Below are 27,002 nucleotides of genomic sequence, written 5' to 3'. Positions count from 1 at the left end.
GAGCTACAATAGAAGGAGCTATAGACCAAGTGAATGACTGAAATGTAAAACGTTTGGTATTAGCAAAAAGATGGCAGAATTTCTGTTTGTTTTTTCTTACATCTACGTTCCTGGGTTCCTGAAGGCATACCATGGAATCTGCTGCCAGAGCCACTTACGATAAAGTTGTCCTGTTTACAGTTTTTTGATAAGCTGTTTTTATTCTTTAATAAATAAGAAACGATGCCATTGTCCTTTACAAAATAGCCGAGGTCTTACTTGAACAAAATCTGTTTGGAAATGTTAAGCTGGTTACACAGAACTAATATGCCTCAAGGTGGTCATTCTCTCTGGATTAAAGCTGTGGAACAATTGTGGCTCCTGTTACAAGGAAAATGACAAAGGGCCATTATAAAAGGGACAAAAATCTCTGTTCCCAAAGGGGGACTGACAAGCTGAAAGTCCCCCTCCACATGCTGACACAAAAGCCTGATTGCCTCAGATTGTTTGTTTATGTAAATCAAAAGGTTGCCATTAATTCTGCTGCGGAGACTGCTAAGCAACAAAGAAGATGGTGATTGGCCAGATTCTTGCTCATGAGTTGTGGCAAGTCTGACAAATTCAATTACTTTTGTTCAAAGCTCTATCTTGACAGCTTTAGGTAAAGGAGCTTGCTATGATGTACTAAAGTAAATAATTTGTGTTCCTAGAGTAAGCTTTGGAACTATAGGATTTGAAGGCAAGAGAACATATCAAAGATCTTGCCCAAAGCTCCCTCCAAGTCGGACTCAGCTGTACATCATGACAGACATTCCAGTGACATTCAGTCGGGTTGAGTGTAATGGGGATGCACCCCCTGAAAATGGTCAACAAAAATTCGCTGAAATCCCTGAGGAAGCCAGTGACGTGGATGGCACCCCACCATACTGCAGGGTAGAACCTAGGCTTGAAAATGTACCCCCAGAAGGAAATCCGGAGCAAAGTGAAAAATTACAAGGGAATATACAGCTCAACTCACCCATGGATGAGAAGATTCTAAAAGGTAAAGCATTTTTCTTTTCTCTAAATTGCTGGATTTGACCTGTAAACTCGGGAAACTTTGGACAAACTGTTATGACAGCAATAATCTTCATGTCCTCCCACTCTCATCCTGCCCAAATGTGGCCCCTTATTCTGTGGGAGCTGCATAGCATAAGGACTAAATTTCTGCCCTGGGTCAAATCCAGGCTTATTTGTTTGATAACTCCGTGATCCTAGACAACTTTCCTGGCCTTCTGAAGCCTTAGTTTTCTCATTGGAAGAAGGAAGAATAATAGTCCTAATGTGGAGAATTGTCAAAATTACTGTGTGGGTGAAATGTTAACTACTTTTATTCATTGTTGTATGGACACCTCCATTATTATTTGATCAAAGGGAAATCATAAATTCAACTTTTTATTCTAAATACACCTGCAAATGTCTTATGTAGACATTAAATGGAGGTTCTCATTAAGTTTACAAATAAAAGGAATCAATGAAGAAATGAATTTTAAGAGTGAAATAGTTATTTTTAGTGATCACAATTAAAAATCAAAGGCATCTACCTAGTTAGAGTCTAAATTGGTCATATATTTACCTTTACCTACTTAAACATTAAAATATTAAATTTTTGGGTTCTTTTTCCCCCAGAAAAACCAGAAGAGAATCTCTATATTGTTCGTAAGGCTATCACAGATCTCTCTCTCCAAGAAACAAGTGTTGATGAAATGACATTCAGGGGAGGTAAGAGGAACATCCATTTTTTATACGAAAATTGTGTGACTGAATGTGGAAGACAGTTTTTGCATGGGATGTTGCTTGAGTGTGGTATTGAAAAAGCAATCCAGGCAATGCCTTCAAAAGCTCAAAGCTGCTATAGGCAGATAAGGGAGTCTGGACTTATCTGTGGTTCCACCTTAGAAAGCATTCAGACTCTTAAAAACTGAGACTGTATGGATCAGTATAACTGATTGGCACGCTTTGACCTGACAATATGATATCTGCAGCTTATTAAGTTAGTCCACTAAATCAACCTTTCCTTTTGACTTACTGTCAAGCACAATGTTTAAATGTTTCAAAAATGTGATTATCCTAAAAGTTTACCATTGGCCTATAAGTTTAAATCATCTTATAAATTTATTTGATCTATAGAAAAATTCTAGGTCTCTGACATAAGTATAAGATGGTTACCTCATTCTTTTCAAGGAAATCTTCCAGGTGATGGAGTTAATTTCAATTACGTTCTTTTAGAAAATGGGAGAATAAAAAGAACGAGCTTTTTAAGTGATTGTATTATTTTTCAAATAAACTCAAGAGTCTAAGAGACACAAAATCTTTTAGACCTCTAAGGAGACATCCACATTCAAACAATTTCCAAATAAAGTGAAAGATAAAAATCTATTAATTAATCATCCCTTTCTTTCTTGCAGCCATAAATATCTTATCTCAAAATTGAAGCCAGCTTGGTAGACTTTAGTCATTTAGCTTAGTTAGACCTTAACAGGAAAAACATTGAAGAGATTATTTTTTGAAATATTGGAACATCAAATAAAATAGTAGATGCCAAGGAGGACATGGAGGTGATTGACAGTGTCCTGTATTTGTCCACTTTGCCTGGACACCTCTCCAACTGTTTGCTGATTACATATAGTGGTCCACTGTGTAGTCACTTGCGGAAGAATGTAGTAAGCAACAGTCATTGTCAAGCCCTTACATTATCTCAGATAGTCTATAAGACCTAAATCCCATGAAATGAATGAAATAACCTCTTTGCCCCAATGCTTCTGCTGCCAGTGAGCAAGCAAACTCTCAGATGCAGGGATCGCAACCTTTCTTTTAGAGCCCCTTTCAAATTTCTGACCAAGAAGTCCACTGGAGGCAAGAATTTCTAGGATCTTCATTTTTATTAAATAAAGAATAAAAGCAGTCTGGATTTTTAAAGTGGATGGTCTCAGGATGAATCTTTCCCTGCATGAATCCTTTTGTGTTTGGTGAAACATGTTTCTCCTGTAGGATAGAAGGACACATTTTAGTTTCTGTTATTTTCACAATGGCAAACAGCTATAATATCTCCAAAAAGAATACTTATGAGTTGAAAAAAGAGGAAGAAGCTAAAAATATTGAGAAAAAACTACAAAGTCAAGAAGTAATTTCATGCATGACAACTCCATGCCTGAGTGAGGAATATGAGAAAAAAAAAATAAGTCTCTTTGGTTCTTGCAGAAAGAAAAAGGAAAACAAAACAAAGCTTAAGATTATAGCAAACATTCTAATGTGTATTTATTATGTAAAGAACACTGATTGGATGCCAGTGGCCTGAGAGGCGCTGTGTACAGCTAATGAGGAGTGATAACCCATCCTCACTTCTATCTCTTTGTGTAAGTTTGCAATCTGATTCCTACAGCTGAAACAGAATGAAAAGAGAATTAAAAATCTTTGATGGACATGGACTCAACATCTTTCAGTGCAAATAGGAAGTTGTGGAGGGGAAGGGCAAAGAGGAAGGGTACCTGTCACTGTATTTAAAGACTGCTGTGGTATTGAGAGGGAATAGCAAACACAATCCCGAATCATGTACACTGCAGGCTGAAGTGTCCCACAGAAGTCCTTTAGGGGTGAAAGCTCTGAAAACAACCTCTACTCTCTTGTTATTAACTCATTTTTGCATGCTCAATAAATATGATTGAGGGTATGCTGATATAATCGGTTTGAAAAGTGAAATTTGCCGTGAAGTAAATGAGCCTTTTAAAAGTCACTTCATAGTACCAAATAGCTTGTGTCAATTAGTCATCAGTAGGACCTATCTAAAACAATAGGCTAAGTTAGCACTGTGATAACATGGCCTCAATACGATTTTTAAATCTTAGCTCACTAGAAAGCAGTGGCCAATCTCAAACTAGTTGTGTGTCCTTTGGTGGACTTGGTGCCTCCGTTAGCCAAGCACATGACTCTTGATCATTGGTGGTTCCCTGTTTCTCCACTACGTGGGTACTTAAGGACAACTCTAAGAAACGTGGTGGTAGATGCAGAATTTGCTACTCAAAGTGTGACCAGTCATGGCAGTCATTGATTTTACTATTGGAAGAAAGCCTTTTTATACGGTGAGATATTTTCTTAATTTTCCTTGAGGGGTGTGCGTGTGTGTGTGTGTCAATTAGTCATCAATAGGACCTAAAACAATAGGCTAAATTAGCACTATGATAATATGGCCTCAATATGATTTTTAAATCTTAGCTCTCTAGAAATCAGTGGCTGTGTGTGTGTGTGTGTGGTAATAGGAGATAGGTTCAAATATTTTTTTTAGTATAGTCACATATCCAGCCATGACAGGCTAGAGAGAATATTTTAAACTATGTTTCAGAGAATTCCATCTGTACACAACAAGAAAGTTCCACAGTCCAATGAGGTTTCATTGCTGTCTTACTTGGATGCTAGTACTTAGTCACACTTTAAAGGCTTGGATAAATTCTGAAGAAGTATACTTAACTGAGTTTAATGCAGTGTTTGTCCACACTAATTTGATGGTGTATCCTGTTTTATGGTGTAAAACATATTAGTAGCCCACAGAAAACTATCCCCCCCAAAAAATGTTAGAAAGTGGTAGTCTAGAAATATAATTTGGAAAATATCTGGGTATTTTGGAATCTCTGCACATCTCAACTACCCATTGATTTTGCTACAGGGCATCAGTGGGAGAAGATTCCTTTGAGGAGCAGTAACCAGGAAATAAGTAGACAAAAGGAAAGGATTGCTGAGCAGCCTCTAGAAGAGAGAGAAAATGAGGATCTGAAGAATGAAGCTCAGCAGGCAACTGAAATTGAATGGTTAGGATTTCGGAAACCTAGCCAAGTTGATGTGTTCCGTTCTAAGCATGATGAGCAAGAAGTTTGGGATGAAGAAATTAATAACGATGATGATGATTACAAAGATGATGAAGATGAAGTTCGAGTGATCGAATTTAAGAAAAAAAATGAAGATGGTTCTCAATTAAAAGAGGAAGGCCATGCAAGGGAGGACTCTCCACTGAGCAGCCCCAGTTCCCAACCTGTCACACCTGATGAGCAGCCACCCTTCGGAAAGAAGGGTGATATCTCCAGAAATGCTTATTCAAGATACAATACGATATCCTATCGGAAAATCAGAAAGGGGAACACCAAGCAAAGAATTGATGAATTTGAGTCTATGATGCATTTATAAGCTAACTGGAACTGAGAAGTTATCAAGCCCACTAAAGCAAAAGCTAATTCTATTTTCCTGAGATGAATCTTTGTGTGCCTTATTTGAATCATCCCCTTTAAATAAGTGGAAGCTTAATCTCAGTTTCACTGTAGAATAATGTGGGAATAACCCTAGAGAATATTCAGTATGGTAACCTCAAATCAAAAAACTTGATTCACCCTTGGACATTTGCTTGTTAAAACTTCACTAATATAGCCTTGTGTGATAAGCACTAAACAGCCAGCACCACTGGGGAATCTGGCATTTAAAAGTTTGGCTTTAAACGTAGCAAAGCTGGGAAATGATGTCTTTCTTCCTGCCTACTAAGGGTGATAGAAAGTCAGGTATTGAATCTCTCTTTTAAAGGTGGTTTCATAGACTCTGGCAATAAACTTTCCAAAATGCTTTGCCTTTTTGATTATCTTCAAAAAAGATTTTAAGTTGTTTTTCTTGGCACCTTACAGAGTGAAATTCTGTATAGACTGCTTTTCTAGGTGTTACCATTCACTGAATTTTCTCACCTGAGGGGCTGAGCAATTGTCAGTCAGAAAAATTCTGTTTACTAAATGGTGGTTTAATGCTCTCAAGATGAATTAGATCCATTGTGAGGTTGCTACAGGGAAGCACTTGAAGATTGGTGGGCAATAGACTAAAGAGTTATATCAGATAGTTTATTCCCGTGACAGAAAATAAAATCTTGTCTAGCACAGTTAAAGTCATTAAACATGAAAATGACAGCTTTAGCACAATTTTGAGAAAATACCCCTCTCTATTACTACACTTTCTCTTATTAACAGTATCTCAGAATAATTTTCTTTCCTTAGAAACCTGAGACAACTCTAGTCATAACTGTACTAGTTACTATGAAAATGGAAATAATTATCTTAGAGTATTTTCAAAGCAGAGTGTGAATGTGTATTTTTAGTGAGAAAGCTCTGATGGTTGTTGGGAATATATAATTTACTGGACCTCAGCCCAAATCAAGATGCTTAAAATTGTGCTTGTGAAGCTTCACTCAAATCAATGTGTCAAATAATGTATTGAATATTTATGAAAAGGGAGAGTCTATATTTATATTCTTAGATAGTTCCATAATTTTTCACTTCATGCTTCTATATATATTATCCTGAGCTTTCTGTCACCACAGATAAAGAGATTTTTTTGGCCCTGAAAATAAGAGACAATTCCTTATTGTCTGAATGTAATACAGTCTTCATTGTACTATTCAACCCTTTGTTTATTTATTTTTCATTTCATGAAAAACTCTGGGATAGCCCTTCTCAGATTATTGCTTATTTATGTGTAACAAATCCCACACATTCTAAAGGCACTTTCCTTAAATCTTTCTTGTCATATAATATATGTCCATAGTATCATGTACTATTATTTACTGTTCACAAGACTCAACTTTGAATTCTTTTTTCCTTTTATTCTTTCAAACAGATAATTCAAAATCTGACCATATAAAAGTCTGTCTTGCTTAATCTATATAATCTATATATTACATTCTCAACAGTGCAAATTTTCAGAATAAATCCAGAGAAATTAGGTCTTTATTGATAAATTTAGGTAGAAGATTGATGTACTAGGACAATGACCTGTGTATTTAGATCCTCTTAATCTTTCCATCTGGACAACCCACTTTCTTTTTGGATTACTGGTGACCACTATAATTTTCTACTTAACTTCAAAGCACAGTATTGTGTTAGCCATCATGGGATAGGACCATATTGCTAACCTACCATCAACAGAATTATTCCAGCAGAGGTGGAGTATTCCTGAGGACCCAGAGTGAGGTGGGTGATCTGTGGCCATTTGCATGGCCAAGCAACTAGTTCTTATTGGGCTCCAAAATATAGTCCTTTTAGCTCTGTGCTCTTACCAGATGATTAACCAACTATGAAAGATTTTTGTCAACAGAGACTATTTCAGGCTACATGTAATGAGTAAATGCTTAATGCTCCCAGATGAGGCAATGTAGTTGCAAAAGAGCACTAAAACTATTATTTGGCACTGGTGTCCATTGCCTTAGGCTGATATCTCACACTAAGATCACAGAGTTAAGTGACTATAAGGAACATAACAGTGATAGATGGTTGTTTGATTCCTCGTAACCTAGAAAAGACAAGGGACTGGCTCAAATCGTATGGAGGACATTTAACATATTTGAAAAGCATATGGGACATATTAAGAACACAAATTGGTAACTACATGCGAAGGCTGACCACTTTTATGATTGAAGATTTAGGGGTGAAATAAGGACTCTGGTACCTGGGAGGAAGGAGAATTGATTTATTGTGAGAATGCTGATATTTCTTACATTATTTTTTATTTTCTTTAGATGCTGAGTGAACAGGAAGTAATAACAGTTCTAGTTCCCTATCAGTATAAAACTTACCTTTCATATAATGCTACCTTTGAAGACACAGAATATATCAGACTCTACCTACTTGTTAACAATTTAAATATGTGTTTGACCGGCTCGCAATAAAAGCTTGTGTCTATGTTTTTGTCAAGACTTTATTTTCTTCAGCTGACTTTTAAAATTTAGAAGAACCCTTGCATATCAGCAACTATCAAATGCTGCTTCAGAAATCAAGAGAACACCTTGTTTTGATTCATTTGCATTATTTATTTCAAAAGATCTTAAAATGATTATGTATGAAGTTGCGAAAAGAATTTCTGATGTGTAGATATATAATGTTCATGAAACATTTCAAATATTTTTTACAGGAACTGTACTATTGTTATAGATGCATCTTAATTCCAACAACCTGAAAAAAAATACATGTATATACATATATGGAATATATATGTGTATATATGTATCTGTAGTCATTAAGATAATAATACATTGCTGTAAACTACGCTGACACTTTTATAGCAATTGTTTCTACATATTTATTTGGGGTAGTACTTTTAGCTCATTTTCAAATGAAGAACGGACACTTAAGTTTTTCAAAATGATAGGAAAAACATTAAAAATAAGTAATAATAGAGAATTACAGAAAAAAGATGAAATATCAGCATATCATAAAGAAGAAATATTTGACCATATGAGAAAGACACTACTTCTTTTAAAGCCAAAACTTTCATTGCTCTATAAAAATAAGAGGGCTATAAAAAGTAACGTCAAAAGCTATAGCAAACATTTGACAATATTAAAATATCAGACAATAATGTAATAAATATAAATACCAAAATGTCTATACAGCTCATGAAGAACCCAAAGTGAATAAGCCATACAATCAACATAAACACAATGGCACAGGTAGTAAGGAGTAGCAGAAATCATCCCATACATGGCAAACTACAAAAATCAAATGAGTTTTGTAGTTAACTGCCAGCTTGGAAGATTTTTGGAAATGAATTTGGAAAGTAATTTGAATTTTTACTCAGAAACTTAAAATTACATATTCAATCCCTTCTTTATAATAAATTTGATTGGTCAGAGGAAAAAACACTAGGTACTTAAAAATATTCAAATTTACTCCAAATTCCTTTCTACTCCATAATCTCCAAATGTGTTCAGGCAATCAATGACAAAATTCACGAATTTAACCTTTGCTTTCTGTTGTTTTGATGCCCACTTCTTATGGCTAATATGTATAAAACTAGCAACATTTGGGCAGTTGTTTGAAGGAGAAGAAATAAGACATGTGCATAAACCTAAACTGAAGAGCAAGCATTCTGATAATTCAGAATTTAGTTATTCCTTTCAGGTCTGGAAAACAATACTTAGGGTGAAAGTCCACATGAGATAGAAGGTCAGCTGCAGACAAAGCTGTGCACTTAAAATAGAGTTAAAAATATCCAAAGATATTTAAAATTTTCTTTGTTAGTAAAAACTCTTAGTTTTACTTTCCCCCAATTCAGAGCATAAAATATAAAAAAATATACCCACACATACACATATGCACACACACATGTGAATATACATATGCATTTATGCATTTTTAATGGTCAAGTAAAGACTATGATATCAAAAATTTTAGTTGCAACATCTAACATAAAGGCTTTATATAGATATTTATGATCAATGTCCTTGAACTGGAAAAAATCTAATCAACAACAAATAGAAAACCTGTTTTCAAAAAAAATATTTGTTACTTATTTGATGGCAACTGTTGTCATTAGAAACTCAGTATATTAGAAGTTGCTCTATGTGCTGGAAAATGAGAATTTTTAATTTTTGCTTTCCAAATACCACATAAATTTGCAAAGATTCCCTAATTGGAGTGATAACTATTAGTTGTTCCATTAGGTAAAAAAGAAGGCATTAAATCTGCTTAGGGTGATAATATTCTTTTCCTTTCTTTTAGACACAGACACCACCAACACCTGAAATACCATCCATTAAACCTCAAAAGGAGTAGATAATACTTTATGGTTTATTCACACCTGTCCATGAAATGACTATTTGCCAAAAATAAATATCTGTGTACATTAACTTTGGTTAGTGTTCCTTTTTCTCATTTCAAAACATCTTAGCTTGTAGCAATTGTTGAGTAACCTTATGTGAAAGTTGTGACCATGCACTGTGGCAACCACCTACACAATGAAGTGAAAGTTACAAGTCTTGGTTTTTGTTTTAAATTTAAGGACTCCAATTTTTCACTTCCCGCCTCTGTTCAAATTGAGCAATCTGTCAGTTTGATTAATGGCTGAGGGAACAAAGAGTTGGTAATATTATTCACAGAAAAGTAATCTCTTTTATGTCCACTTCTTCCTGTCATACTTGCTCTAGAAAAAGGAAAGGACTATGTCCTGCAGGAAGTCAAGGAGATCACTGAGAAGTGTGTGAGGACCACTGTCCTTAAGCCTACACTTCAGTTGCTCAACAGAGAAGGATACAGCCTCTATTTCCTGTCTATCTATATAACATACAAGAGAGAGACCAAAGAGGTATAACTCTGTAATGAAGAGATTTTAACTGAGCCCACCTGAATTGACTGCCCTACTTTCTAAAAGAATGAAAGAAAAATTCTCAGCAGCATGATGTAGTGAAAAGGGCTCACACTTTTTTTTTCTTTCTTTTTTTTGAGCCTAGTAGAATGGACTCTGGGTTTTAACTCTTACCAGTGGGATGACTTTACACAATCCATCTCATCCATCCTTATCTGCATAATGAGGAGAATAAGACTCACCTCACTGAGTTGTGCCCAATAGTGAGATGGGGCACAAATAGTGCCTAGCACATAGCAGATACTCAAAGGTAATCAGTCCCATTCTCTTTTCCCTTTACTTCTTGTAATTTCCTTGTTTTTGAATCCAAGATCTGAGGATTTCTTTTGAGACAGAATTCCTCTCCTGTGTTTGAATGTGACAGTTAAAGATGTTACAACAAATAAAGATGGTGCTCTCTGGTGCACTTCAACTCCATTCTCTTGCCTGAGAACCCCTTGAAAGTCATTATGAGACATTCATGAAATCAAGGTTAACTGGGAAAATTGAATTCCTATACACCATAAACTGTACTTTTGCCCCTATATGATCCCCCAGATGATTCTAGAGGCAAGGTGTTTTAATATCTAAGAAAGTATTTCCAAATTAGTGTTCAAAACCAGCCATACATAGTGATCACGGCACATGGCAGTTCTTGCCCTTGTAAATGACAGCTGATTGAATGTCAGCAAGCCAAATTGAGCACATTTGATGCTGGTGACAAAACACAGTTGTGCCAACAACAGCTGTGTCATCCTTCAAGAGAGTAGGGTGGAAGCTCTGGGTAACTGTGGAAAACAAGAAAGGAATTGTACAAACTAGAAGGCTTAGAAGCACTAGATGGTTTGGTAAGTTAGATTTTGATCAAATAAGTTCTATAAAATATTATCAACTATGCTTGTGTTTAAGATAACAAGATGCATAGACATTTTTTTTTTTTTTAAGAAAAGGCAATGACTTAAGCCAATCTAGGGAAAACTCTGAACTTCAGAAGAACAGAGTCCCCAGTTGAAGATTTGGGGTTGATTAGGACCCTGATGTGCGCCATCCAAGGGTTTACCATTAAAAGTACCAGATGACCTGGGGCATTTATACTTTTATTACAGTCTTCTGAAAACAAAAATTAGAGGGCAATGCTTAAAAGAATGCTGGAAGTATGTCTCACAATTAGTCAGTACTCTTAAGGTTAGGTCCATAAGATTCCTAACTGACTAGTTCCTTGTTTTTTAGGGTAATTGAGCAAAAACATGCTAAAAGCTGTTTTTAAAATTCTACCCAAGAGCAAATATGTGATGTATAAAAACAGTTCTTTGTTATATTGACAATATAAATTCAAATATAGCTTCACATAATAAATATGTCAAGGTAAAGTGATACACTGAGCAGACTAGAGAAGGTTCTTTTGAACAAAAACACTCAAATTTCTTCAGCTGGTATACCCAAAGGTAAGTGTATCTAAAACATAATTCATCTTTTTCTGAACTGAGTTGACATTTTGGAGGAAACTGTTTTTGAATAAAAAGAGATTCTTTCGACTTGTGGAATACCTTTCAGCACTTTTCAGTTCCACAAAAAATTGTATGCAGCATCTAGCATATGTAGTTTGGTCAGCAACTTAATTAATCCTTTGGCAATGGGCTTGTGTTTTATCCCCCACATGGCTCTGTTTGGAAAAGGATGATCTCATTTTCTAGTCATTATCTTAGCTCATCTGCAATGTCAGTTATTTAAATAAAATATCTTAAATATGGTGCAAATATGCAAAAATATTTCCCCTTCCAATGCTTAGTTATTGCTCTGCTGCTGTGTAATTAATTGGAAGTTAAAATTAAATTTTAAATAGGAAGTGAGAAATGAGGATACGCAGTTTTACTATCATCTCAACTGCACATTGTTTTTTTTTTAATATTAACAAAGATATTGCATAATTATTTTCCAGAGACCCAACCCCAACAAGAAGATTTAGGTTTCTCTTTCTTAAAAATATTGAGGAGCAGATTTGTTTAGGCTAGTAGCCTAGGACAGTAGAATAAGCTCTAGCTCTGGAGATACAAATTCTAATCCAGATTCTCTCATTAAGTGGCCTGGGATTTTCAGGCAGGTCATGTGTCTTCTGCAGATCAATTTTCTTTCCAAAATAAATGTAAATATTATTAGGGTTTCTGAGGTATCTTCTAATAGGTCTAAATATTGGCACATTTAATAATAAGGGCTCAATTTGGATCAAAGAAATACTGGAATTGTCCCCAAATTTATCAGTGTTGTCAAAGAAATACTGGAACTGTCCCCAAGTTTACCAGTGTTATCATCTATGACGTCTTCCTTTCTCGCCACCACCCCCCCCAATTGAAGTGCCAGATCCTCTTCCTTTTTTTGGCTAATTCTAGGATATTTTTTTCTTAACTCTCTTCCTTTTTATTTCATTATCTTCCCCTTTCTTTATGTCTCCTTCACTTTATTCTACCATGAAATCTTTTAGAGTCCATTTTTAGCATACTTCATCCCTGTGGGTGCTGTTGAATCTAAAGTAGAATTTTCATATAAAAGAACTTTAATACTTTTCAGTGCCCTGTTTCTGCTTTGTTCATTTCAGCACCTCTTACTTGATCCTACATTAGAGTAGGTTCAATGATTAAATGTATTTTTGGTTACTACAATGTGTTGTGACCCAGCCTCTCTTTCTTTACATTTTTTTCTTTTTTAATATCACATAAATCTAGATATTACTAGGACGGTTGTTCTGTAAAGCACAGTTTAAAAGCATAAAATGCATGGAAACAACATCCATTTCTAGAATTGACTAAGCATTTGACTTCCTTGCTTAATATTTTTTCCACTGACTCAGATTGGGAAAAACATTATGCAGTCATCTAGATCAAACCCTGCTATCAAGAAGTATTGTATCAATACTATTTCAATCTGTCAGATAAACAGGCATGTAGTTAGAGGGATTTCACCAAAGTGACAGCTGTGTGTTTCTGAGGTCTTTTAACCTAGGAACTCAAGTAGTTTTCCTTTCTCTATGACGAAAAATAGCAAAGAAAGAGCATATTTTCATTGATTACACCCACCTGTGGATCAAAAGAGCTGGTTATTATCAAAATCAGTCATCATGTGTGCTTATCCAAGTACTTCTGTCTTCATTTCCAGTTACCTGTTAGATCACATGGGGAAACTTGCAGGCTTTGTTCCAGCACAGGGAGGAAAGCAGGCAATACAAAAGGCCGCCTAGTGCTAAAGAAGGACTCCAATCCAATGTTGGACTGTTTCCCTGAGTTAACTTTTGGTATCTCAAATATTATGATTTAAGAAAAAAAAAAAAAAACCAACAAATCTTCCATGCAAATGCTACTAATTTTGAAAATTTTAAACTACCACGGAGAAATATAGTCACCAAGTTCACTGTCATATTCACAGTGTTTATGGGCTTACTAGATAAAAACATCAGTTCCTCTTTAGTCTTCATAATATTTTTCGAATTTCCACTTTTGATAAGGCTTCACTGGGTCACAAGCAGCAACTTTCAGGGTCTTCAGAGACATATTTCCTTCCAAGCACAACAACTGATGATAGTTTCCAAAAACAATGTGATTCACCTGGAGGGAAAGGGGATCTTGGAATGAGCCACAGATCGAATCTGACAATTAGGATGTAAGAAAGGGAAAACCAATAAAAAAATAAGACAGGTAATTATATTTTTTGATTTTTTTAGGATTTCTTCTGAACTACATTAATAACATGAGCACAAGATTTAGGCATTATCAACATCTTTATCACAAACCTAATTCTTACACTCTCCAAGCTACAAGACTTTTAATTCTTTGGGGAGCAAAAGATAAATTTTCTGATGATATGGCTGATAACTGCATTATTTAAAGGAAATAATTCCAGACGGCATTTACTCTGATAGCAGACTCCCTCACTAATGGTGATTTAAAAATAAAACAAAACAAAACAAAACCACATACCATTACAAAAAGTGAGTTAGTTAATTTTCTTGTCTATGCCTTAAAATGAAAATTTTGAATACAAAGTGCTAGAAACAATGTGTTTTAGTTATGAGCTCCCTATCATGGTCACTGATAGTACATAATGCATGATGTTCAGAAAGTCAAGATATAATTATAAAAAAGTCACAGGTATTTCAGATGGTTCTGTATTGCTTAGTATTTATTGAAAGTCTTTGAAATGGTCAATAACCTACTTAGAACTTGATCATAGATTTCCAATTTGTTTTCAACTATCTATCCTCTCAATTATCTGTGACTATGAAAAAGATCATTTTGATTATATATATATATATATATATAATTACTTTAGAATTATCTGAGATGCCGTCCCCCAGGCTTAAATCCTCAGTTTTGCCCACCAAATAAAACATAACTCTCAAATTTTAGGTTGTGCTTTTTTTTTTTAAGTCAACATTACCAATATGACATCACTGAACATGCATGAAGCAAAAGCTGCACACAGTCAGCTCCTGCAAACTGGTTGGAGTGGCTCCAGCACCCCTTCAGAGCCCAGGTGTCAAGGAACCAGAGGGTATGAGAAATTCTCTCTATATGAAAAGGAGGCTGGATGCAGAACCAGATTCATACTAAGTGCGGGGCTTGTGGGACGCACATTATTCCTTAATTTTCCCTTATACTCTCCCTAGAAGATTTTCTGGTAATCAGTGAGAACCAATTCTAGCCCATACGCCTTACTTTTGGCATTGTCAACTGACTAAAGCAAATGACTTTTAGAAACAAAGTTGATAATGGCAATATAACCAAAAGAACCTGGTGATGATTCTATTTTAAATAACTGATTTGAAATAAATTTTATAAAGGGAATAAAAAAGGACTCAACAATTTATAAAAAATCTGTTTATCTGTCTGTATGAACTTCTACACTGCCTCTCTTCTCCCAAACGCATTTAAAACTCCTGATTGAGGAGGCTGACAATGAGAGTTTTATGTCCCATTTAATTGAAAGTTGTATTTGTGGTAAGAAAGAGGTACAAATATTTTGCTTACCAGTTCTGGATGAAAGACTGATGTTGATTTATGCAGCCATTTTAGCCCTTTGTTTCTGTTATCACAAGGGTGCAGTGTCAGGGCTCCATTATCAGGGACAGGAGCTAAGCACCATTCTCCCTGTTTAATAAGTCTTAACCAGGTGTAATTAAATTGCTGAAGCTGTGGGAGAAATGAATAAGCAGACAGTCACTCTGGCAGTAAATACAATGCTTGGTCAAACATTTTTGTTAGTAATGCTTACGAATATAGGCACTCTGGTCTGATGTTTTGTATTCAAATCCTGATATTGCCCCTTTTAATTCGGATAGTACAGGCATATTATTTACTCCTTTTAATGTCATTTTTATTATTTCTAAGTTGGTTAGCAATAGTGTCGATCTCAAAATCTTGAAGTAATGGATATCAAGTGCCAAGCACACAGTAGGGCTTCAATAAGTGTTCATTGCAATAATAAAAATGATTTAGTACAATTAACACATCTGTGAATGAATGCCACTTCAGGTGTTCTGAATCCCTTGTATTTGAAGTACTGAAGTACATTCAAACTACCACATGACTAAGGTCCCCAGCCACTGCGGCTATAGGGAGATCCAAAACACACCTTAAATCACTTTGATGGAAATTATTATGCTTCTTTTCTCAAGACTAACTAGACAATTGAACTCCTAGAAGCTCTGTTTTATTTGCTGTGCTGTGTTAGCATTCCCCCATCTCATAGAAACTGCTTTTGGAGAAGTCCAGTTTTGGAAAATCATCAGTGTCTAAAATAAATACTGATTTAAGTAAGGGAACCATGTATTTAATTTTTATAAATATTTTTCTCCAGTTTTTCACAACCCTATCTGGTCAATTTACACTAGGGCTCTGGGCCTGTGGAAAATTTGTTGTTTTGCACTAATGTAAATGTATGAGAAAAAAATAGACTGCTGGTAAAATCTATCTAAATACTTTTATCTAATGAATTATTTGTGGTGTAATGAGATTTAACTTAGATTATCAAGTATATTATTGTGCTAGAACACTCCTTTCAAAGGGTAGTCCTTGGACCAACACTAGCATTATCTGAGAACTAGTTGGAAATGCTGAATCTTGGTCCCCACTATGGACTTACTGAATTAGAATCTGCACTGTAACAAACTCCTCAGGTGATTTGAATGCACATTAAATTGAGAAGTATGGATGTATAATACAAGGATTTATGTGGCTACTAAGAGAAGCTATTACCTTGAAAAGGGATATCTCAACTGGTTGAAAAGTTTACAACTAAGGAGACATTTTAGGTAAGGTGAAGGATAGGGCTTGATAGTTTAATCTTAGGGCTTTTTTCCTTTTGAGCTTTTTTGAATGAACGCTATGGACACTGCCTTGATACTAAGCATCATTAATTCTGCCAAAAGTAAGTTAACCTCCTCCAGTTTCCTTTACTTTTTATTCCTCAAACCAGCCACAAGAAGCAGAATCTAAAAATGAGTAGCAAAACAGTAAGAGAGACGGGCATTTGTGGAAGACAGGGGCTGCATAATTCATACTTTTTACCTCCCAGCATCCTATAGAGAGACTCAGTGGTTACGGAGACCAGAATGTGGGTTTTAAGATAAAATATTGGTTAATCAGATAGAGAAAGTCACTATAATGATGAGTCTGCATTATTTAATAATTTAGTTTCATATAATTTGGACCACATGCGGTTGTGTTTTACAATTTATGACTTCATTTACCCTTTGAATTGTTAATATGTGAAAACTATTTCTTTCAATTGATTTTTGATACTTTTCTCTTACCTGTCTCCTCTTCCCTAATTAAGAAAAAATTCCTTTAGCCTCAAGTTTAGAATACATAGTTGAATTACATCAACAGAGATGACAAAAAGTTCTTTTTTTTCTAGTAGCAGCTTTGAATTAAGAGGTAGAGGTGGGATGTGCTTGAAAATATAAGTCATGTCTCTAAGTCAAAGCAAAGAAGCAAGTCTTAGCAAGCCTAAATTATCATCATAAAAAATTTCTCTGTCAAAAAATTGCTTGCAGAGTTCCCATCATGTGCAGTGGAAACAAATCCGACTAGGGACCATGAGGTTGCAGGTTCGATCCCTGGCCTCGCTCAGTGGGTTAAGGATCCATCATTGCCATGAGCTGTGGTGTAGATCAAAGACATGGCTCAGATCTGGCGTTGCTGTGGCTCTGGCGTAGGCCGGCAGCAACAGCTGCGATTAGACCCCTAGCCTGGGAACCACCATATGCCGTGGGTGTGGCCCTAAAAATACAAAAGACAAAAAAAAAAAAAGTTACTTGCAATTTTAAGGGGCTGAGTTCGACTCCTGAATGGATGTTCCTATGAGTCCTGATAGTCCCCACAGAATGAGAGTGGATAGGAAGCATACGTTGGAGAAGGAGGTATCTCCACTCAGAGCTCATCTCCAGACCTTCTGAGCCTGTGCTCTGTTCTCCCTGGCCCCCCTCCCTCCCCTAAACATTGTGCTCTGAGTTGGTTGAAGTTTTACCATAAAGTTTTTCATCTTGGATCATGAATTGTGCATGAGAATGAGGGTGGGAATGGGGGATAGAGACAGAGAATAAAATTTCTCCCTTAGATTATTTTAAAATATGTACTATCTTTATTTTCTTTATCACTTTGTCTATATGTAATGTGTTACTTTTCTCATGTTTGTCTTTTTTACTCTACTAGTGAACATTTGTGGAGCACCAAATGTTAGATACTGTTCTAGAGGTTTCATATGTATTATCTAGTCCCATCCTCACACCAGCTTTGGGGGGGGGTACTATTATCACTGCCATTTACCTAAGGGTTAAGGAATTCGCAGTTAACACATTTTTACAAGTGATGGAGCCAGAACTCGTCCACGGTGGGTTAACTACAGTCTCCACCTTTATTCCCTCAGTCACTGTCTTTACATTTAGAAGTGGACCATGCCGCGGGAGCGGCCCAAGAAATAGCAACAACAACAACAAAAAAAAAAAAAAAAAAAAAGAAGTGGACCATATTACCACCAACCTTATGATTATGAAATTCAGAAATGAATTATTCTATAGGCAACAATAATTTCTTAGGTGAGTGATGAATATATCGTACCCTGCACCTATCAACGATACCTGTACCCACTATCAAGTGAGCCTACTATGAGGGAGAAAACCCCAGCTCAGCATACCTTGCTACTCCCATCACAGTCTTCCAGAATGGCTGTGGTGTTTTTGATGGAAATGCATTTGCCCAAGGCCACGTTAATAAGCTAAAAAGCAAAATATAAAATATACATTAATAAAAAATATTGTATAGTTGAACACAACATTCAGAAAATACAGAATATAAAACTATAATAAGGTTAAAAGATAGTTAAGATAATAGCTTAGCATTACTTAGCACTATACGATTTTATTGGTTGCTGTCTCTAACAGAGACATAATGTAATCTTGCTAAAGTACAGCTTCAGTCTGTCAATTCAGGCCTGTGATTCAGCCAGAGAGCCAGCAAACAGAAGCTTTTAATTAACCCTTGCCTGGAATGCTGAATAGGAAATGAGCAAAAGGTGGCCTGAAAAGTAGTTATTTTCTTGTCTCAAGTTGTCTGATGCCTATATTAAAAGTCAATGCACATACTTGCAATTTAATCAAACCAGCGGTTATGGGCTCTGTTCCCTGGCTGACCCCTCCAAGCTATTTGACTGCTTAGGCACTGAATCATAGATAAATTGAGTCCTTCAAAAACAGCAGATTCCATCTGACTCCTGGTCAGAATCTTCCTAACGATTCAGGCAAGCCTCAATTCATTATGGGAAAGTCACGAAAGCTAAAAGAGAGCCAAGTTGAAAGGCACTTTCTGGCAGGCCCCCAGGTTTTTAATGGATTTTCAGGGCCCAATATGGAGGCAGCTTTCCATAAGTCACCATTTAATGCAGGAAAATGTTGATTCCCTTGCTCTCTTTGACATTTTGGGCAGGTCTAATGAGAGGGGGGGTTAATAGTGCAATTTAGACTTTTCAGATTTCTGGAAGAGCTGCAGAGAGCTAAATCTACACTCAGGAAAGCCCCCTATGCTGGGAAGTGGGGAGGTCTTTGTTGCCAGAGACCCTATTTGTGCCCCTTCCTGTTCCCGGGTGCCTAACAAATAGCTGTAAGTAGAGTGCTGGATGAGGCAGGCTATGCAGCTCACACAGCTGCCAGGCTTCATAACACAGTGCTCACGGGGTTGGTCCTCACTTTTACATGCATAATTTTTTTCTGCAAGAAAATAAGGGGCATCTTCAGGGTCCAGAAAGTGCAGAAAAAAATTAAAAGCTAGCAGGAAAATTGCAAATACCGGTAAGCAGCGGCCTGATATTGAGAATGGATAAGCCAGAGAATTGGAATTGAGGTCTTTCCACACCCACAGATGGAAAGGGAAAATGTTAGACACTCATTGGCAAAATAATTTACCCATTAGCACACACAGCAAAGGGGGAAGACAGACTTCTCCCCTGGGAACCAAAAGCTTTACATCAGCCTTCAATGTGGGTTTGAGATGCAAATTTACACTATTTGCATTGGATAGGAATGGTGATAAAACCCTCAAGGCACAGAAATGAACTTAAAAATGGTACTAGTTTCATGACTGGCACCCAAAACAATTCTAGAAGGGCAGAATCTCTATCAGAAATCCTCTAAGGAAGCACTATTCACAATTTAAGATGATAAAATTGGGAGGAAACAAGCTACCATTTAGTAAGTGGGAGCAGTCAGAACCCACAGAAGGAATCCACCACCATGAACTTTAGAGAAGAGAGTTAATAGATGTGCACAGAGGTAAAATAATCCAAGGGTTTAAAGACAAGAAATGATTTTCAATTGTTTTCTGGATCTTAACAGAAATAAACATAAACTCTTGCACTTGTGCATTATTCAGAAAATATCTCCAAATGAGTCTGGAAAACTCTGGCTTCAGTACAGCTGACCAGGTTGCCCTACTCCACAACTTCTCAGAACCATTGGTGCTGAGTGCTAATAGTCTGGCCAGAACAGTATTAGGGAACCTCTGGTTTAACTAATTTCCTTGCTTCCTTTTCTTTCTTTCTTTCTTTTTCTTTCTTTCTTTCTCTCTCTCTCTCTTTCTTTCTTTCTCTCTCTCTCTCTTTCTTTTTCTCTCTTTCTTTCTTTCTTTCTTTCTTTCTTTCCTTCTTTCTTGATTGCCACTGTGGCATGTGGAAGTTCCCAGGCCAGGGATCAAATGCATGTCACAGCAGCAACCCAAGCCAATGAATGCAGTGACAATGTGTGATCCTTAACTTGTTGTACCACAAGGAAACTCTTTAACTGATTTCCTTGTATTTATTTCTCACAATCCCTTCTCCCAAGCACCGAAAGACATTAGAAGGAAAGAAAACTTTTCCATCCCTTGCTTCCCCTTTCCCCACTTCATCTGAAGATGTTTCTCTGCCCCCCTTTTGGAAATTACTGGAGAAACTACTTTCTTTCATATAGACATGGTCTATAAAGTGCTAAGGAATTATTATTCTTTATCTCATTATGAACAGTTCTTAAAATTTGTTTTTCACTTTTTATTTTTAAAAAATTATATCCATGCTTTTATTGTAAACCATTTCCATCTTTGTTTTTGAATCACGAAGTATATAAATTTTAAATCACCCATTTTCAGTTATTTCATTCTCCAATTTAAGGAGGTGGGCGTTTTCCAACATGTTATCTCAGAAAGGGTAAATCCTAGGCTACAGGCTATTTGCTAACAGTTTAATCCAATATAAATACAAATTATTGGTGAGAGAGTTCCCATTGTGGCTCAGTGGAAACAAATCTGACTAGTATCCATGAGGATGCAGGTTCGATCCCTGGCCTCACTCAGTGGGTTAAGGATCCAGCGCTGCCTTGAGCTGTGGTATAGGCCACAGACACAGCTCAGATCCCACATTGCTGTGGCTGTGACGTAGGCCAGCAGGTGCAGCTCCAACTAGACTCCTAGCCTGGGAACCTCCATATGCCATGGATGTGGCCCTAAAAAGACAAAAAACAAAACAAGCAAAAAAACCCTTGGTGAGGTTCTTTTACTTTATAATTTTCAAATATTTTCTGTTCAGTGAGAAAAGATTTGTTATTTTTTAAAAAAATCAAACTTTCCTAAGTATGTAGGCTGAAGAAGGGAAAATATAGAGAAAGGTCCTTTTTATTTGATGGGGTTTTTTACAGTGGTAATAATGCTCCCTACTGGTTGCTTCAGAAGAGAGAAAATGTCATCTTTATTAAAATTTGTCTAAAAAAGACAACAAACATGGATGAAATAGAATTTGTTAAAAAAATTTTTTTAAAAACATTTTCTGCATTTTGATGTATTATAGCTCAGATATCAACAGAAGGTTGTTTCATTAGGAGAGCTCTTTGAAAATGTCATGAGACCTATTATAAAAGCTAGCCTTGCAGAGAAGGCAAAAGATAGTTTTTTAGTTCCCTCTGGTGGTTAAAATTTGGTAATGCTCTTGCCAAGATTCTGTGTTAGGATAGGAAGAAATTAGTATAAGAATTTCTTTTTTGTTTTATCTTTCTTGGGAAATAGAATTTTGAAAATGTAAATTTATTTTAGAGACATATTATTTGAACAGTGTATAAACCCAGGGTATTCTTCCTAATGAGTTAGCTAAGACAAAATATTAGGTTGAACCATCTGAAGAAGTAGCTATTCCATTTTCACCTACAAAGATGGCATTTATGTTACATAGAGACAGGTTACCTGTACTTATTTGTCAGCTGAATTTTATAAACACAGAACAAATTCTCACAATGGTTTTCTATCTTTCCCACTTTTCCGGGATCTCCCCGTACCATCAAGGAGAATGGCCATACAAAGTATCTTATCATCAGGAGATTTACTAGGCAGTAAAATGTTGGTTTGTACAATCCACTTTCTAGAAAGAACTGAAGAAACTTGGCCTAAAAAGAGGAGGCTTCCTGATGGTCAAAAGTCTGAGAACCCTTTTGCAAGAAGAAAAAGAAAGAAAAAAAATTCTGAAAGGAAACAGCTCTGGGAATATTTATAAGTAAAAATTAATTGAGAAATAAAACAGTAAAAGAGATTAAAAGTTTGCATGACCAGAGAAGACCTTTGCTATTGAGTGACAATTTTCATCATTTTATACCCCTCTTTGAAATCTAGACCCAGTCTGTGGTAAATGACCTCAAATCTGACCATCCTCTTCAAATTAAGCCTCACTTCCAGAACAGGTTTGAATGGCTTTTTTCGTGTGTGTTTTCTCCCAGTTTCTCTCCTTCCTTGATTTTATCCTTAGCTTTTCACTTTATCCACCCTGACAAGTTTGGCTTCTTCCCTTATGGTACTTTATCTTGTGTCCTGGAATTTTCTCTGCTATTGTCTGACAACATCTGTCATGTTCAACCTCTCTTTGAAATCTATAAAACTCTAATTAAATCATGTCATCCCATTGCTTAACCCTCTTCAGTAACTTACAATTACATCCTGAGGAAACAAAGAAAGAGAGAAAGGGAAGAAAGAAAGGGAGAGAGAAAATCCATCTTCAGCCCCATGGGCCTGTGTGACCCAATTCCTTCTTTCCTCTTCACCTGCATCTGTGCCATTCTTCCCTCCTTCACACTCTGATAACAATACTCATCTTTCCACTTCATAAATGCCTCAAACCATCACTCATTTTAGAGTTTTTGTGCAAAAGGGCATCTTCTGCCCAGGGCTCTCTTCTTTACATCTCGGCTGATGCTTAGTCTTTCAGGCCCAGTCTTCAATGTCTCCATAAAATTGACTACTCTAAGAAGAATTCATCACTTGTGGCCATTTCCCTGGATTAAAGTTACTATATTTTTTATTTACACTTGCTTATTGGCTTATTATCTTTCTTCCCTACTCAATCTGAAGTGCCAAAGAAAAGGGATCAAGTCTACTCTATTCAACACCCTATAATCCTGTTCTGAAATACTGCCTGGTTTACTGATACTCAGTAGGTGCTGGCTGAATTAATCAATGAATTTGGAGGATTGGCAGCCTCCCTCAAGTTGACCTAATGTATGCAGTCCTCAATTAACTTGGTGTTTATTTATAAAGCAGTAATTCATTCTTCTCCACACATTTTTAAAAGAGTTTTTGCATTTTATTTTTACAGTGTCATACTTTAAATGGCTGCTTGAACTTACCACACCACTCGCCCTCACAATGGGAGCCTTCAAGTCAGGAAAAACATTCTCCAAGTACCACTTGAAACTTTTGCATTTTAGTTTCTTTCGAAGTTCTCTTTGCTGGGTGAGGTTTCCAACATCTAACCCCTGGTCTATGAGGTGATCCCCATGGCCATAAAAGAGCTCCTTGTACTCATCCAGCCAGACCTCGGCCACCCGCACCAAGTTTCGCTCCACCGTCTTCATCCGGTCTTTGGGGAAGGAATAGGGATTATCATTTCTGAATATGTGGCCCACTCGGGAACAGGGAATGATCTCAATTTCGCCCCCACACATCCACACCTAGAACAGTTTGATAATAAGCATAAATTATCAAATGATTGTCCAGATATCATGGACAGATAACAATGACAAAAAACCACCTGGTGACTCCCCTCCACCCCCGTCCCTTTTAAAGTAGTACTCTTCTAAAATCTTTCTCAACAGAAAATTAAACTCAACAGGTTTATTTAGTTTTGTGTATTGCTGTGGGCCATTTTAGGATTCGTAAAATATTTTTTTCCTTTCCTATCCTGAAATGTAAATCTTTTTTCCCTAAAGAAATCCTCACAGAATCCCAGTGCATAAACTATATAACATGAGTTCTTGCTTTGATTGAATCAAGGAAAGGAATATGTATTTCCATTTTCTCCAGGTCCCCTTCTCACGTCTTGGGATGACCCATATGACTTATGGAACACAACCTGAGGACCATTCTTCTTCATGAAGAGCTCAAAGCAATACCCCTGCTACTATATACACCTACACTAATCCTACTCCACAGGAAAGTATGTGCTTTGGGAGCTTATCACTATGGCTCCTGCCACAGGTTTCTTAGATATTAATCAATGATTATATACATATCCAGAGTTATCAATATCCAGAGTTGCTGTACTATGGTCTGTGGGTAGCCTGCTCTAGTAGCACTTTTTATACTTCTGTCACTATGTTCTCCAAGATAGCTCATTACTAAATAATTTTATTACTTCCAATATATTAGGAGAACATATGAGCTATTTTACATCAGAATTTACACTGAATGGCAGAAAATTATTTCTCCTGCATTGAGATGCAGAAACTGTGTTGTGAAATATGAGGGACCTCTAATAAATTTCATGACGGCTATTGATTCTTCCAAATTCAATCTGAGATATGAAGACATTAATCCAGAGGCTCCAATACTTCTATGAAATATCCTCCTAGAGGCAGTCACATGTCTGATTGCATTAGTAAAATAAAACCACTTAAAAATGATAAACTCCTAATTAGAAAGAGAAGTTGAGAAGCACTAAGTAATACCTTGAATGAGAGCTCCATATTTTCTCCGCCCCAAACATCAAGCCCAGGATCATATGTTCCAAGTTCAAAAAAGTAAGTTTTGTCAATGGAAAATAATCCACCTGCCATGACAGGGCATCTATAAAAAGAAAAGTTGGCTTTTTATCTTGCGTGTTGTGGGAGCTCAGCTTTGAGTGTGGGTCCCTCATTAAGAGGCATTTTAGAACAACTACGCAGGGCAGGGAGGTCTTAGAACGAAATCACGAATAGCACTTAAGTGCCATGGATCATGTGGCCGACCTTGATTAAGATTGGCAAAGATAGAACCCGGAACTAGGATTCTTATTTGTCCTTTAAGTTCTGACACAAATTCTCCCAAGACATTATTCTTAGTGACATTATTAGTACTGTTTAGGGAAGACCAGCCAGGCACTGTTGTAAGTATTAATGTATTAACTCACAAAAATCCTATGAGTAGATGCCACTAAGAAACTATAACACAGAAAAGATAATAAACTTTCCCAGAGTCTCAGATTGGTGGGATATACATCTGGGGTTTAAATTTAGGTGGTCTGGCTTGACTCTGATTTCTCCTCCACAATAATGCCTTAAGTGTACAAACTTTACTGACAGCTTCTTATGTGGCAAAAACTTTTTTAAAGCACTTTACATATAGTATTACCTGACTTAATTCTCAAAATAATCCAAGAAGTAGTTACTTCTATCAGTCAATGTAAAAATGAGGGAACAAGAGTTCCCATTGTGGTGCAGCAGAAATGAATCCGACTAGTATCCGTGGCCTCGCTCATCGGGTGGAGCATCCAGCATTGCCGTGAGCTGTGGTGTAGGTCGCAGATATGGCCCGGATCCCGTGTTGCTGTGGTTGTGGCTGTAGCTGGGCAGCTGTAGCTCAGATTCAACCCCTAGCCTGGGAACTTCCATGTGTTGTGGGTGCAGCCCTAAATAGAAAAAATAAAAGGGAAACAGAGATGCAGAGAGGTTAAGCAACTTTTTAAAGCTCACGTCCTAGTATGTAGTAGAGTTGTGATTCGGGCACAAGTTTCTGGCTCCAGAGCCTTCGCTGCTGTTATTGATCACAGGGAATAGAAACTATGTTTGAGTTAGCAGTTAGACAAGGCAGTTACCTCTTGCCATGGTGGTCACCACTGAGCCAGTGGAAGGCGTATTGGGTGGAGAGCCTGCTTTGTGTTTAGGTTATCCAGCAACCCCAGGGGTAAAGAAATTCCTGTCCCACACCTACCTCCCTTCCCCCCAGAATTACTGTCTGCATGTTCTATCTATATATCAGATATCTTTGCTAGACTCTTCAGAATGCATTCTCTTTCTTACATTATGTTGAATATAATCTTTACTCCATCACTACATTGACCCTCAAAATCAGAGTCTGAAAAAGGCAAGGAGGTTCTTTAGATGTAGGATCAGAACGAGAGTGTTAAATCTAGGCAGATCAGGGTTTAAATCCCAACACATTCTTTTAAAGGTTCTATATCCCTGGAAAAGTTACTTACCTCTCCTAAGTCTCAATTTCCTCATCTCTGTAATAGGAATATTACAGCCCCTTTCCTAGGGTTATAGAGAGGGTTAAATGCATAGTGTTTATTATATTATCACACTCTTACCTCACTTGCTAGGAATTGATGCAATTCTGAAAGCATCAAATCCCGCAGGGTATGGGACGTGCTTCACTGGGGTTAAATTCAGGGAAAGATTCTACAATGCACAGCCTGGGCTTTCTTTGCAGACTTGCTGGCTCACATCTGCTCAAGTTCTCTCTCCAACAGAGGAAGCTTCGGGGGTCCCACTGCTCTGCCGGGGGTCCCACTACTCTGCCTTGAAGCTGGCTGCATGCTCAACCTGCAGGTCTAGCCTTGCATAAGTGTAAGGAAGCCCCCACTTTGGCTCCAGGTCTAAGCATTGTTTTTACTTCAGTTTCTTCAGCAAAAAAGCCCCACTTTTAATTCATATGCAGCTTCTGTGTCTATTTCTCAATTCATTCACAGAATTTGGCACCCCTTCCATAGTAACCAAAGGATTGGACTTGAAAAGAAATTCCTAACAGTAGCTATTATTAGAATGATATTTCTATCACTATTTACTCTTAATTTTTACTTATGTTGACTTTAATATTAAGTGTGTTTATACAGTATTTATGCAGCACATTTAAGTAACTTACGTTTCTTAGTTTGAAAATTCCAGAGAATAGGAATAATGTGAGTGAATTTCTCTGGTTCAGGGTTTGCTTAGGGTGCAATTGCCCATTTAAAAGGTGAGTTGTGGTTGCAGGAAACTAATTTCTCAGGAAAACTTTGCTTTTGGTCGTCTATTGGCTAGAACTGTAATTCCTGGT

At 36.8% G+C, this 27,002-nt stretch overlaps 2 protein-coding genes across 3 annotated transcripts in view; one reads left to right on the top strand and one right to left on the bottom strand.

The window, feature by feature from the left end:
* Window positions 498-7,730, top strand: ERMN (ermin). The gene is made up of 3 exons (XM_003359517.4): window positions 498-1,021; window positions 1,648-1,740; window positions 4,679-7,730. Exons 1-3 carry the CDS (start codon window positions 781-783, stop codon window positions 5,191-5,193), a joined length of 849 nt encoding a protein of 282 aa, XP_003359565.1. The 5' UTR covers window positions 498-780; the 3' UTR covers window positions 5,194-7,730.
* Window positions 9,150-27,002, bottom strand: part of GALNT5 (polypeptide N-acetylgalactosaminyltransferase 5) — a 42,947-nt gene continuing 25,094 nt past the window's right edge. The window contains exons 6-11 of one of the 2 annotated variants that reach the window (XR_002339066.1): window positions 24,656-24,773; window positions 23,336-23,659; window positions 18,343-18,423; window positions 15,177-15,338; window positions 13,230-13,754; window positions 9,150-10,946 (exon numbers count right to left, since the gene is read on the bottom strand). Coding sequence is in view for 1 of the 2 variants with exons in the window: in XM_021075050.1 (XP_020930709.1) it covers window positions 13,614-13,754; window positions 15,177-15,338; window positions 18,343-18,423; window positions 23,336-23,659; window positions 24,656-24,773 (826 nt within the window). In the remaining variant the exon portion in view is untranslated. Of the gene's footprint in view, window positions 13,755-15,176; window positions 15,339-18,342; window positions 18,424-23,335; window positions 23,660-24,655; window positions 24,774-27,002 lie in introns of both variants that reach the window. The other variant, XM_021075050.1, reaches the window with a different exon arrangement.

This window comes from Sus scrofa, chromosome 15 (genome assembly GCF_000003025.6).
Source record: "Sus scrofa isolate TJ Tabasco breed Duroc chromosome 15, Sscrofa11.1, whole genome shotgun sequence".
Taxonomy (NCBI): domain Eukaryota; kingdom Metazoa; phylum Chordata; class Mammalia; order Artiodactyla; family Suidae; genus Sus; species Sus scrofa.
The sequence above is the reverse complement of the archived record's forward strand: the minus strand, read 5'-3'. Positions and strand labels throughout refer to the sequence as shown.